Source organism: Gymnogyps californianus, chromosome 1, assembly GCF_018139145.2.
Source record: "Gymnogyps californianus isolate 813 chromosome 1, ASM1813914v2, whole genome shotgun sequence".
In the NCBI taxonomy this organism is placed as follows: domain Eukaryota; kingdom Metazoa; phylum Chordata; class Aves; order Accipitriformes; family Cathartidae; genus Gymnogyps; species Gymnogyps californianus.
In genome coordinates this window covers 150,227,088-150,239,765 of record NC_059471.1, presented here as the reverse complement: position 1 = coordinate 150,239,765, position 12,678 = coordinate 150,227,088, and the positions used below count along the sequence as shown (strand labels likewise).

Sequence of the window (12,678 nt, the reverse complement as noted above, 5' to 3'; positions counted from 1 at the left end):
CTATCTGAGTCAGGGTCTCAGGTTAACGTTAGCAAAGACTAATCCCATGGCTGACCATGGGGGAGTGCTACAAGTAACCTTTTGCTAGACTTCGATAGGTGATCTTGCTGCTGCGATCTTCCCAGACTGAATTCTACCTCCCTGCCCCTTACAACTCCTCTGCCTTTCCTGATCTCCTCCAGTTTAACTAATTGTTTCTTATGTGGCACTGTATCAAGTGCTTTACTGAAATACAGAGATGAGACCTTTGAAATTTCTTTTGCCTTCCAGGAAAATAATCATCTGAAAGAAAGCTATTGAGTTAGTCTGGTATAATCTAGCCTGACTCCCTTTTACCCTAATCGCTTGGTAATAATCATACTTTCCTTCAAGACCTCCTCTAAAGTGCTACAAACATTACAGAGGTCACACTTACAGGTCTGAGACTGACAAACTTATTTCTCCCCCTTCCTTAACCCTAACTGCTGAATTTTCACTTTTCCAGCCTACATGGAGTCACCACTGTGGGTAGAGTTGAAAAAAAATCCTTGCTATAAGCCTGTGTTTCCACATGCCAGCTCTCCTGGGGCTGGAGAGCGCCCAGGCCCAGCACTGTGAGTGCACTAAGCAGCTTGAGCTGCTTATTGCCAGTAGTCAGCTTGTTTCTTTCCCCAAGGACGATATTGCTGTCCTTATCAATAACTTGGGCGCAGAGTCCTCTTTGGTTTTGGCTCAGACTACAGTCTCCTTGATCTTTACTTCACCCTTACTGCCCAGAAGTGGCCTCATTTTTTATTCTATTTTTTTTCAAATAGCTGAAGAATCTTTTGCTGTTTGTTTTAATCTCCTTTGCAAGGTCTAACTCAGCTTGATTTGTAAGCAATCCTCACTTTATCCCTACATTTTCTGACCTCTAAGACACAGCTTTCTTTGCTGTCTGTTCTTTTTCCATTCCACGTAGGCTCTCTGCAGAGCCAGCTTAAGGAGCCTAAGCAGTTGCCTGTGGTGGCAGACAGATGGAGGGCAACAGAATCAGGCATCGCCACTTACTGACTCCTCCCAGAAATGTGGGCTCCACAGTGTCCCCGAAAGCTGAACTGCTCCCTCCCCACACTCCAGACTTTGCCCTGCTGCCTGTGAAAGCAGTGCCAAGAGCCAGCAGCAGACCACCCCTCCACACGCCCTGGGCAAGCAGCGTTGTCCACATCTTGCCTATCTCCTGCACACACAACATCTCTCCCCAGCCTTCCCACTGCCTTGGGAAAGCCTGGTGCTTTCCAGGGCTTCCAGGCAAGGACTCCCAGCCAAGCTCTCCTGCAGGCAGAAGCAGGACAGTCACCTTCCAACTCTCCTTTCCTCTCACACCCTCTGTGCCTCACCACCCAACAGCAGGCCCATACCAACTGTGAACTACCCTGCATCCAGCACCTCCGCATGAAGATTTGCTGATAGTCCTCAAACAGAGTGAGCATAGGGAGAGAAAAAGAGAATGTCTATCAGTACAGCCTCTGCACGGTACAGACAGTGAGAGCACGGCATATGAGCATTAGGGAGGAACAAGGAATATTTCTGGGAATATTATTGCAATAAAGCTCTAAGCAAACTGGTCTGATCTCACAGTTGACCCTGCTTTGAGCAGGAGGCTGTCTAGAGACCTCCTGAGGTGCCTTCCAACCGGAATTATCCTATGGTCCTATGAATGGACTTCTGTATCCCAGTGAGGGAAAGGAGGAGAAGCAAAAGGTCTTATGAGGGGAAAGGGCTGGTAGTAGGAGGCCTGTTACATAGCCTTATGATGAGGAGATTTGTGCCTTAAGTGGATAGGTAGGGCAGGAGAAGACGAACTCAGGAAGAAAACAGGCTGAGTTTGGCAGTAAAAGGAATGTATCTTAGGAGTAGACTGGAGCTGTCCTCAGATCTGCTAAGTTTCTGTGGTTCTCACCCTGCTAAACTTGTCTGCTTGTGCCTTGGCTGAATTTAAGCCAAACCATCTCACAAGACATTTCCTATAACCTCCTCTGCTGTAATATTTACCCCCTTCATCCCTACATCTACAGACTGCTTCTGGGATCCCTTTCAGCATCTTCTCACATGACTTCGCTCCTCTGCTGAACTATAGGTCCTAACACAGGTCATGACATCAATTATACCGATGCTAAGGCTAAGGCTATGGACAACACTGCTTTCCTCCATGTACTTCAGATGCATAGATGTGGGCTGTTGTGGGGGGACACATGTGAGTGAGGCAATGCACTGGCCTTGCAATCACACAAGATTTAGGTTTGTACCCTACTTGGTCAGAGGTGTTAATGCCACTTGCTTGGCAGTCTGTTGATCTTCACACAGCTTCAAATGGGAGGTTCTGGCCCATTCATGACCCTCGCAGTTTGTCAGTCCCCCTGAATACTCAGTGCATATTGACAGACTCTACACACTGGGTACACTTCCATGTCCACACAGATTACTCATGTACATACCTGTGTGCATACACAGAAAACATGTGTGAGTATGTAGCCCCACCACAGACAGGAATAAGTGCAAATCACTCTGTGAGTATACGCATCTGTGCACACCCTTAGTTACGCACGCAGACAGGTATCACAGCCACACCATGCACTGCAGAGAAACCGTGTATGCAAATACACACACGTATGCACAAATCCCCTCATACATTGTGCATCTACACATACCTACATGCAATGCTCTCCCATGGGCCCATGTGGCCTCGGGCAGAGATACAGGTCCTGCTGATGCTGGCTAGGTAGGAGTTAATGCAAGAGAGGCTGGGAAGGAAATTAAAAGCAAAAAAAGTTGAAAGCCCCACACATGATTCTTCTCCTATCACATCTGTGAATCCTGGAGCGCAAGAGTAATTGTCTGCAATGAGTCAGACCAAAAGGCACAAGGAAATGGTTGCCATGACAACCCGCGCACTGCTCTAATTCGGCTCAGAATTAAAATGATATCAAATAATTTGCAAGCAAAGGGAACACGGCAAAGGCGCCGGGTGCCAATCTAAAAAATCCAGCTATATGCAAGCCTCTCCTGAGCCAGTGTCAAGGGCTCTTTTCCCTTCAGGCGTGACAACCATGGCAATCAGAGGAGTTAGAGAGGCAGCAGTGATGGATAACCTTAGGCTGGAAGATTTCTGCTACGCACAGGCAAGAACGGGCTCCTGGGCTGGAGCTCCAGCCTGGAACAGGCTCCAGGACTGGGCATGTCCCAGAGGGATGCCTGACCAGACCCCACAAGAGAAATCCCATTCCTCACAAGTTGTTATGGTGTCCCATTGAGAAAATACCCTGAAACAGCTGGTGAGGGCAGGGTCTGGGCACAGGCACCCACCCACAGTGGGGGCTCTGTGCTGGGTGAAGTGATGCCCACATGGGCTGAGGAAACGAGGGCTGATTGATTCACTTAATGTTTTTTTTCCGGTAAGTGGTGCAGTGTGTAAACTCCGGCACTCAGATGAGGCCACAAGGAAATATTTATTCTACAGAATTGGCTATTGTCTCCGCTTTTCCCCCAGCCGAGGGCTAATCCCCAAGGCAATAGCTAATGTCCACAGACACAGGGAGGAGGCACGATCCCTGTGCTGAAGATCTTACAGCCTACGCAGACAGCAGATACACCTTGGAAGAAAAGGAAATTGCTGATGTCCAGCCAGGGTGGGCAGAATGCTATGGAAGATGTCTCTCATACCCATTTTTAGCATTCCTTTGAGGATAAAATAAACATAGTTGACCCCCTTGTCACCAGTTACTGTCTATGCATGGAGACATCTATATGGAGTTTTGGAGGCAGTTGCGTGCTCTTTCTGCCTGTTCACTGACCTGGCTGGAGGATAACCAGCTCTGAACAGGGAACCACGTGGCCCCAGCACTGATACCAAACCTTGGCGAAAGGCAGAGTTTGTAAGATCAAACCCAGTGCAAAATAAGGCAACCACCTCACTTTTGTCTGGCTCATAGAATAGCCTATGTCTGCCCCAGAAACACCCCAAAAAGCAGGGTTTATGCTTATAGGTCTCTCCCCCAAGGCTCAGTATGTAAAGTAGAATGCAATGGATGGCAGGCAGCTAGATGGATGGATGAAGTATGCAAGAGACACTGGTTTTGGCACACCAATGGCACTGTGTGATGTTGATACCCTGGCCCATGGAGTATTGGCTCAATGCTTAGGCCAGCCAAATGTGTACTGACTGATAACAACCTCCAGATAGATGTCCTGAGAGGTGGAAAAGGCACAGCTGCTGTTAGTACTAAAATCATCAGCATTTCTGCCTTACTGAGTGCCCCTAACACTTTCTATGACTGAGCTCCAAGACACGTCCCCTTCAGATGTCTCTCATTTTGTCAGATCAAAAGGATGCCTGAGAAATTGCTTGGGCTCCGGGGATTGCCAGGAGGGAATGGCATCAGGCAGAAACCAGATGTAGCAGGTGATGGGCTGAAAACGAGTTGAGTCTTCCTTCTTTCTACCTGTGCTACCACTGGATGCAGGGGAGACTGTGATTTCCATAAAGGCACCCAGGTGATGCCTCGGGAGCTCACAGAAGTCCCTACACTGGGACAATGTTGGCACAACCTCCAGCATTAAAAGAGGGGCAGCGTTCCTTCTGAATACTGCAGCACACATTCAAAAGATCAGCTGCTTTCAGGTTTTGTATGGGTAACGTTATGCTGGTTTCTGAGCCAGTCTAGTGAAATCATTTTAATTCTCCAGCTTGAATGCAATTATTCCCATGTAAAAGGTGCTTATGCTATTGTAGCTTATTTCCATGCATTTTAGCAGCTTCTACAGGTGCAACTGTCACTTTCTAGAGAGGAGGTTGAAATGTTTTATCCACCCAAGCAACAAAACTGTAGGAATACAGAATTGCGTATAGATTAGTTTGAAAAGATGCCACAGCAACAGAACTGCTGAAAAAGCACCTGCACCTCCTCTTTGCTCGCTGGTAACAGACAGCAGGTAGCCAAAATTGGGGACCAAGAAAGAGGATAAAGAGACATCAAGCTGACCTGTAATCGCTATTCAAATGAAGAGCTTCTATCGGACTGATAGAGGTTGCATTTTAACCAGTGGTATAATGGCAAAATTACTTCCTATTATCTATTTTTCAGACTGATTGATTTCAAATACTTTTGAAAAAAAAAAAATCTAAGCTTTTTTGAAAATCTGCTCCTGCTGTGAGTACAGAGCTCTTCTGAAAATACTGGCCTTAATAACTCAGTGTCCCAAAAGCCTCTCTGTAAAGTAGAGACAATATTTCTCTTCTCTCACCCTTCTTTGAGCTTGCCTAGGACTCTCCCCAAATACGTCTGTATATACTATTGTCATCATGGGATAACGATTTCATTGTGGTCCAATCACTGCAGATAAGAACTAACAGTAACTTTGAATAAAAACAGAGGAGAGAGGTATCGTATCAAATAAACCTGCATCTCCCAAGTGCCTGTTTGGATTTGTTTTATTGGGCATCACAGAGCCTGTGCATGCCCCATGGTTTGTTGGTATTGGCTGTCTCCCATCCCTGAGACACAACCACCGTGGCAAGGAACCTAATGGGAAGAAACCCCTACCTGTCCCTGTTGGGACTGGCAGCCAGCTGACAACCACGTAACTCGAACAGCAAGAAGGTCAGGCAACGAAAGAGACGTAATACGCAGCCTGAAGTGACAGCTAAACTCCTGCACAGATTCCAGCAGTTTCACTGGGGCTTTAAATCACTAAAAGCTTCTGTCAGCAACTACATGTGGTTTCTGCTGTGCACCCCCTGAGGACCAGAAAGCCGAAGGCTACTGACTCACGGGAGGGAGCAGATGACAGTGCTATCTGGGGCAGGACTTGGCTTGGGGAGAGTGCCATCACAATTCCTTATTTTTCATTTCTAACAAAGTTAGTGTGCATGAAAGGTACTGGACTGACATCCCAGGAGAATAGCTGCCTTCTAATTAATTATAATTAATCATCCAGGCATTACTTAATGTTTGCATAGTGCTTTGAAGTGCCAAAGCACAATATAGCAGGTAGATATTATTAATTCAAAGAAACAGGTATAGCCAAGCCAGGGGTAGGTTTGCCTGTGTGGCTCCCCACCAAAGACACCATACCAACTCAGCTCACACAAGCGGACCCTTCCTTGGCTCCACCATGTCCTCCGAGAGACCTGCGGGTACCTTTGCATGTCCCCCCCGTGCCCCAGGTGGGGGCTTGGCCCACGGGGGAAGGAGAGGGATGGGTGAAAAGGGGAGGGGGTAGGGCAGGGCAGAAGACATTGCTTTTCCCTCCTGAATTTGGCCACCTCCCCACCTGTCCTTGTGTGGAGCAGCATCTCTAATGGCAAGAGGAGCTTCTTGGACTGCCCCCAAACCCATTCTGGGATTGCCTACTGAGCTAAGCCAGACGGAAATGGGAGGAAGGAGGCCCTTGTACTCCCCCTCCATCCCTGCTCTCAGCCCTCCAGCCTGGCTGCTCTCTAATCCCAGCTGACTGCTCCCTCATGCCTTGACAGCATCCAGGCCTCTGTCATCTTCCTGGACGTTTGATTTTACCAGTTCACCTTACCCTGCCTTGGCTGGGGACTGCCATTCAGCTGCCAGAAGAAAAGGGGCCCAATGCTCCCTGTCACTGGCGTCCTCCCCATGGGGGCACTGGGGGTGCTCGCTCCCCACAGGCATGGCTGTAAATTTTTCACTGCTTTCACTTCACTTTCAGAGCTTAATTTTTCACTGCATGCATAGCGAACATTTCAGAGCGCTTACAAATCCCCCCCAAGCACCGTCACGTCAAACAAGTGACAGTGACAATCAGTGGCAGAATGACAGGCCAGTTCATACCACTTGCACTTTTATAGGGGCACTTAAAAAGTCTCTGTTGTTCCCCTTTTACAGAACTGTGACTGCATGTATTCAGAAACTACAAGCCTACCCAGATATTTGGCTTTCTGGGAACCAGTGCTGGGTACCAAACTTCTGGTAGTATCCTAACTCTAAATGAACATGGTATCAATCCCACTGAGGGCTGATGCCATCAGAATAACAATAACAACAACAATCTTTATCCCATCCTGCTCTGATTGCCTCTTGCTGTGTCTCCGCTCACTCCACTTTCTTCACCTCTCTCCTGTACCCAGGATGGTATTGCAGCACTGCCCAGCATCATTTGCACTGCAGCCTCCACTGTGGGGTGAAGTCCCCTAGAATCAGATCCTAGCCACTCAGGATGACTATATTAGTGTGAGGGGAGACAAAGAGAGACCTGCATCCTTACTCTCAAAGCTGCTGTCCTCAAGATCAAATAGTATTGCAATAGGTAGTGTGACCACAATTATTTCCTTTTTTTTTTAAATGACTACTGGTATGAAATATTCAGATGTGAACCTAGTCACTACCGGAAACAAAGCAAATGGTAATACAGATAGAGTACCTTTTTGCTCCCTGAAACCCCCAAAACATGGTGTAAACTTACGCCCAAGCTACCAGATGGGAGATACCTCAGCAAACCCTTGCACTCCTGCTGAAGTCAATGGGGGCTACAGCTGGGGGCCTGAAGGACTTTGGACCCTTTGGGAGAAATTATTTCTCTCAGTGCTGTCATGCAGCCCATACTTTGGATGAAATATGGGTAGTTTTCATCAATGCATAAGAAATGGGGAATGAAGATCACCCAGCTGTATGTACCATATGTGGAAGTAAGCAGAAGATGCTGGTGGTCAGGTCACCTAACGCGCAGGCTAGTGACAGGGACTGTGGTACCTTTAAGGAACAAAAGCAATTGAGAATTCATTTCTGTGTCTCAACTTCTGTGCTTAGCAGTGAGGAAACTGGTTTGTTCTGTATCATTTCCACAAATGACAGAGTTTTTACCTTATTGTTATTGTTTTAACATGATTTCTTTCCCTATCCTCCACTGCTTTCTCTACCCTCCTCTTCCCTCTGCAGAGGATCCTGCCCCTTCACAGCATGTCCACACAGACAGTCGATTCAGCATTCAGCATAACTGAGGAGGTGGAAATCTCCAGAGAGGTTGTGAAAAGCGCTGCTGACAGAAGAGAAATGGCTCCGTCAGGGGCAGATCCTCCTGCCACTTGTTCTTGCTCCAGCTCTTCCACCCAGAAGTTTCCTTCCTTGTATTTATGCTGAGTGCCAGATGAACTGCTTGTGTGCCAGGTCAGGAAAGGGAAGGAAAAGAACCACGAAAAACAATCTTTAAAAAAAAAAAATAAATGGTTTTTCTCCTCCCAAATTCATGCTTAGAAAAATGCTCCAGTGCTGCACAGAGACCCTTGGTACAGTTTCAAGGCTATTTCATTCTCTGCTGGCTATACTCCTAACAGTGCCAGCTAGTATCAGTTTTGAGAGCAGTTTCTATGACCCAAGCACCTACTTAACATGAACTTTACTGAAACCATCTCTATTTCACAGGGGTCTCTGGACAGACTTCATAATAATTTTCTGGCTTTGGGCTTGAAATGGTGGTATATTAGTGAAAAGTGCTATTTCATAACACCCCTTCTTCAGCTTCTAAGTACTTTCTCAATGCCCAGCTGATACTTAAAGAGTACCACTCTCAACTGGAACTTACTGAAAGCCTGGAAATTAAGGAACGCTTCACCAGATGAAGTTAAACTGCCATAGTTTGACTGACTAGTAGTATTGAAGACCATCCATTGTATCCTACCCAGCCTAGGCAAAAGCAATGGCTGACTCTCTGATCTGAAGGTATCTGCTATATGGCCTTCTCTCTCCTGGATACTTCTATAACAAAGTCGTTGTTTGGTATCTATTCTACTCAGTCATTCCTTCCACCATACAGGACTCCATTAACACTAACCATTCTTTCACAAGCAGCTTTGCATCTCGGCATGTTTCTGGTGATAGTTACTCCATTACCTGTTCCATCAACCTCTTCCCTTAGTCAATGCTTCCAGGTCTAAAAAACATTCCACTGAGCTACATGTTCTCTTACCCCAATACTCCTACACAGAGTGTTTAAGTTGGATATGATGCCAGCATTATTGATTAATGTTGCTTTGTTTCATTAAATGGCTGCTCTGTTTCACTTCTGAGTTTACTGTACTTCCGTAAAGGCTGAAGCAATTGCTGCAGAAAATGGTAAAGCTTCAAAAGCTTTGGGGTTCTGTCGGAAACAATGTGCTTTACGAATTTTCCAAAAGTAGACGCAGAGTCTAGTGAAGGTCTGCCAAAAGGGTTTAAAGCTCAAATACAAAGATAAGTTTGGCAATCTATATGTCTGAGTTGGAAATCTAGCAACAAGCCCAGTCCACCAGCAAAAGGTATTTTTCAGCTGAGATAACGATGGAGATGCATGAACATGCTGTTCTTCCAAAAACAAATGTGTCTCCTGCAAACAGTTCAAAACCTGCACGGACTTCTCAACCTACTCATGCTCCAGAGAAATAGTCTCAATCCACAAATTCACCGGCATTGAAGATGGGAAGCTTCCATTCAAACAGCCAGTTTCCCTTTCAAAAGCCTATCAGCCATTCAGTACCTGTTCTAATATTCTCTATTTAGCCTAGTTTTCAACATCACAAGCTATTGTGGCTCCTGTCATTTCCCTTGAATGACAAGCTAACAGCTCTCAGCTCCCACTCTCAATACAAGAGGCAACCATTTCATTCAAGATAAAAAGAGAAACCAGAATGTCCTACCTGCAGCAATACCCATCTTCCCATCCACAGACACAGCCACAGCCGTGCTCACTGTCACCACTTTTGGTAGGCCACCTCCCTCTGTCAAGACACAAATACAGCAGGCTTGGTTAGCTTACCACCACAGAGGAGTAAAATGCAGCAGGAGCAGCTTGCTCACGCACTTTTACATCCAGGCTAGTATGTACATATGCCTGAACCCTGAAACATCCAAGAGTTTGGAGGACTGCATCTTTCAAGACACATAAGCAACCTAAGTGGCTATGAGTAGATTTTTTTTTTTTTCTTCTAGATAATGTCCCAGGATAAAAGTAGCATCCTCAGCATAAAATGTAAATGACTGGCCTCCTCCATTTTGGGCATGTAGAGCTTCTCTTAGGCCAGAAAGCTGCTCTGCTTCATGTACCAGCTAAACTCTGTAGACAGAGGAGAAGCAGGACAGGTAATTCTGACACCAACTTGCACACAGCAAAGGCCAGGCTTAAACCTAGCTCTGTTACCCAAGCCAGGCCAGCACTACAAACCAGGGAGACAGACACAGCACTTCCAGGTACTTCCAGGGTGCACTGCATTTTAGAAACAAAGTCTTCTGGGACTTTGCTGCCTAAACTCTGTTATGCCCCAAGGTCTCCCGATTATCCTTTAGCTGCTGCTTTAAGTGTCCTGTAGGTCCTGTGTCACATCTGCCAGCCCCGTGCAGATCTCTTTGCTCCCACAGGGCATTTAAAATAGCATGGCTAGATAGGTTTAAGCAAGTGAACCCCACCTCCCCTCTCTTTGTTAGTGCAGTTGTTTCAGCCTGCAATTGTCCATGTGACAGATTCCATTTCTGTATTTTTTTAAAAGCGATTAGATTAGCTTCAGCTGGGGCACCTCTTTTGGAACTGCCAGGGGACAGTTTGAAGGTCAGCATGATCGATTTAGCCTCCTCACGTCCTGTATGGAAATCTCTTGCTCAGACAGATGGGTCAGGGATTCTTTCCTTCCCAAGAGCTCCAGCATTTGTTACTGCTTTCCATTTCTGCCTTCATCATTCTTGTTGGTACCCAGTGTGTCCTGAGCACGATTCTGTGTCTACCACAGTTTAGCCTGGAGTCTCTCACTCATTTTTTTTGGACTGAAGCCAGATTAACTTGCTCAGGGATGTCAGAAATAGTAAAGCCCTTGTGAAACAAATACCCAGCCAACTTATGCTCACATGCTTTGAGCCTAATCCTGCCTTTATGGTGAACCCCAAATTTCTTGCTCTCCCTAGGATGGGACAAATAAGGAAAATACACTTAGCAACCCTAGAAAAAAAAAGACAAACGAAAAATCCCAAACACCCAACACATGAGAGATCTGCGGTGCAAGAACAGTTCTACTTGACTTGCAGAGCTTTCCCTGCTGTCTTCTCTCTGGGACTTTTGGACACTGGAAGAAGAAGCCCTGGATAAATTATTCTGATGACCTGCAGCCATTCCCCTTTGGTTTCCTCCCCAACAGGGAGGTCTTCGGGCTCTTCCCTCTTATGTGATGAGAAGTACATCTGCCATGAAAACCCCTTGTCACAGGGTGGGCATGTACTGAGTCATGTGGAAAGCACGAAAGGGGGACTTCAGCATCTAATCATCAAGAATTTCATAAAAGAGTGGTCTGTTCTGGCCAAAAGGTGGGGCACCCCTGCTTCATCGGATGTCAAGGAAGGGCCTGGACTCTGCTCTGACAGTGAAGCACTGTGGCTCAGAAGCAGTGAGCATTGTTTCCTGGCTCTTCACAGGCATATTGTGTGATCTCATGGATCACAGTCTCTCTAAACCCAGCTGCTCACCTCTAAAGAGACTAATAATCTTCCTTACGGTTTAGAGCATAAGGTCTTCAGGGCCAGGTACTACTTCTTACAATGTGCCTGTAGGGTTTCCAGGTGAATGAGGTCCCTGACTTGATTGAAGCTTCTGACCAATAGCCATGTAATATAAAAAACAGTGGCAGCTGCTTGTCTTCTGTCTTTATCTGTGCAAAACTACCTGTGACTTCTAAAAAAGCCACATCAAGCCACAACCTCAACGTTTAGCCAGCAGTGACTACTGTGGCATGGGTAATGGCTGCCCTAGGAAGCCCCCCAGGATGTCACTGCCTGGTTTTCTAACCCACACTCTATTCCAAAGAGCAAATGCCGTGGCATGCAGAGGCGTAAAAGTCCCTCCTGCCATGCCTCCTCCTCTCTCCACGCTTGCCTTTTAAGTGAGATGTAAGGGTGCTGGGCAGAGTGCGCCTTTCTTGGAAGGCTTCAAGTATTTTCTCTTTTCATCCCTCTCCCTTTACATCCTGGTTCATCTCTTGCCTCCCAGTCTGGTTTTCTCCTCTTTGCTACTTGCTTTCCCACCCACCAGCCTCCCACCACTGCGCCACAAAAAGCTTTAACAGCTAAAGTGCTGAGCTCCGTGACAGAGATGGAGTGTTAGGGGCCAAGGAGGAGCATAGAGGGGATTTCTGCCTTCTGTGTAGGAGTCTCACATGAGTATTTTGGTTTGATTGTTTCTTTCTAGGCTCTTCTGCTCTCTTCCAGCCTTTGAGGAGGTCCTGGCTGGCCCTGCAAACTCACAGGAACCAACACCCTAAGCAAGAGACACTGAAAAGCCACTCCTTGCTTACTTCTCATGTTTGAGCTCCTTAGCTGGGCAAGAGGTGCCATAGCCTAGTAGTATGATGGGGCAGGGGACCAATGAGACACCCTCACCAAGACGAAGCTATGGAAAAGCCCTCCCTTTTCCTCCACCATCTTCCATAACAAACCCATCCTTTCCTGTCATGGGAAGTGGTGATGGAAAAAAATGACACCCTGTAAACTTAGACTTCCTGACTGACTGCTTGCTGATCCCTTATCAGTCCTAGCTGTTACTTTCATCCAGTTCTCCTGATGATATTCCCTCCCAGGTCTGGTCACACCTACGTGTCTAATTCCTTCTGTGATACCTTTCCCTTCCCTTTCTCACGGTTCACGTGTTCTCCAGCCCCACAAGTACCTTGTGATCCCCCACCCG

The 12,678-nt window shown here is 46.7% G+C and overlaps 1 protein-coding gene across 1 annotated transcript in view; it reads right to left on the bottom strand.

Moving 5' to 3' along the window:
- CACNA2D4 (calcium voltage-gated channel auxiliary subunit alpha2delta 4) overlaps positions 1–12,678 on the bottom strand; it is a 131,449-nt gene that overhangs the window by 57,468 nt on the left and 61,303 nt on the right. Inside the window, exon 27 of the mRNA XM_050903137.1 lies at positions 9,656–9,736. Within this exon, the coding sequence (XP_050759094.1) occupies positions 9,656–9,736 (81 nt within the window). The remainder of the gene's footprint in view (positions 1–9,655; positions 9,737–12,678) is intronic.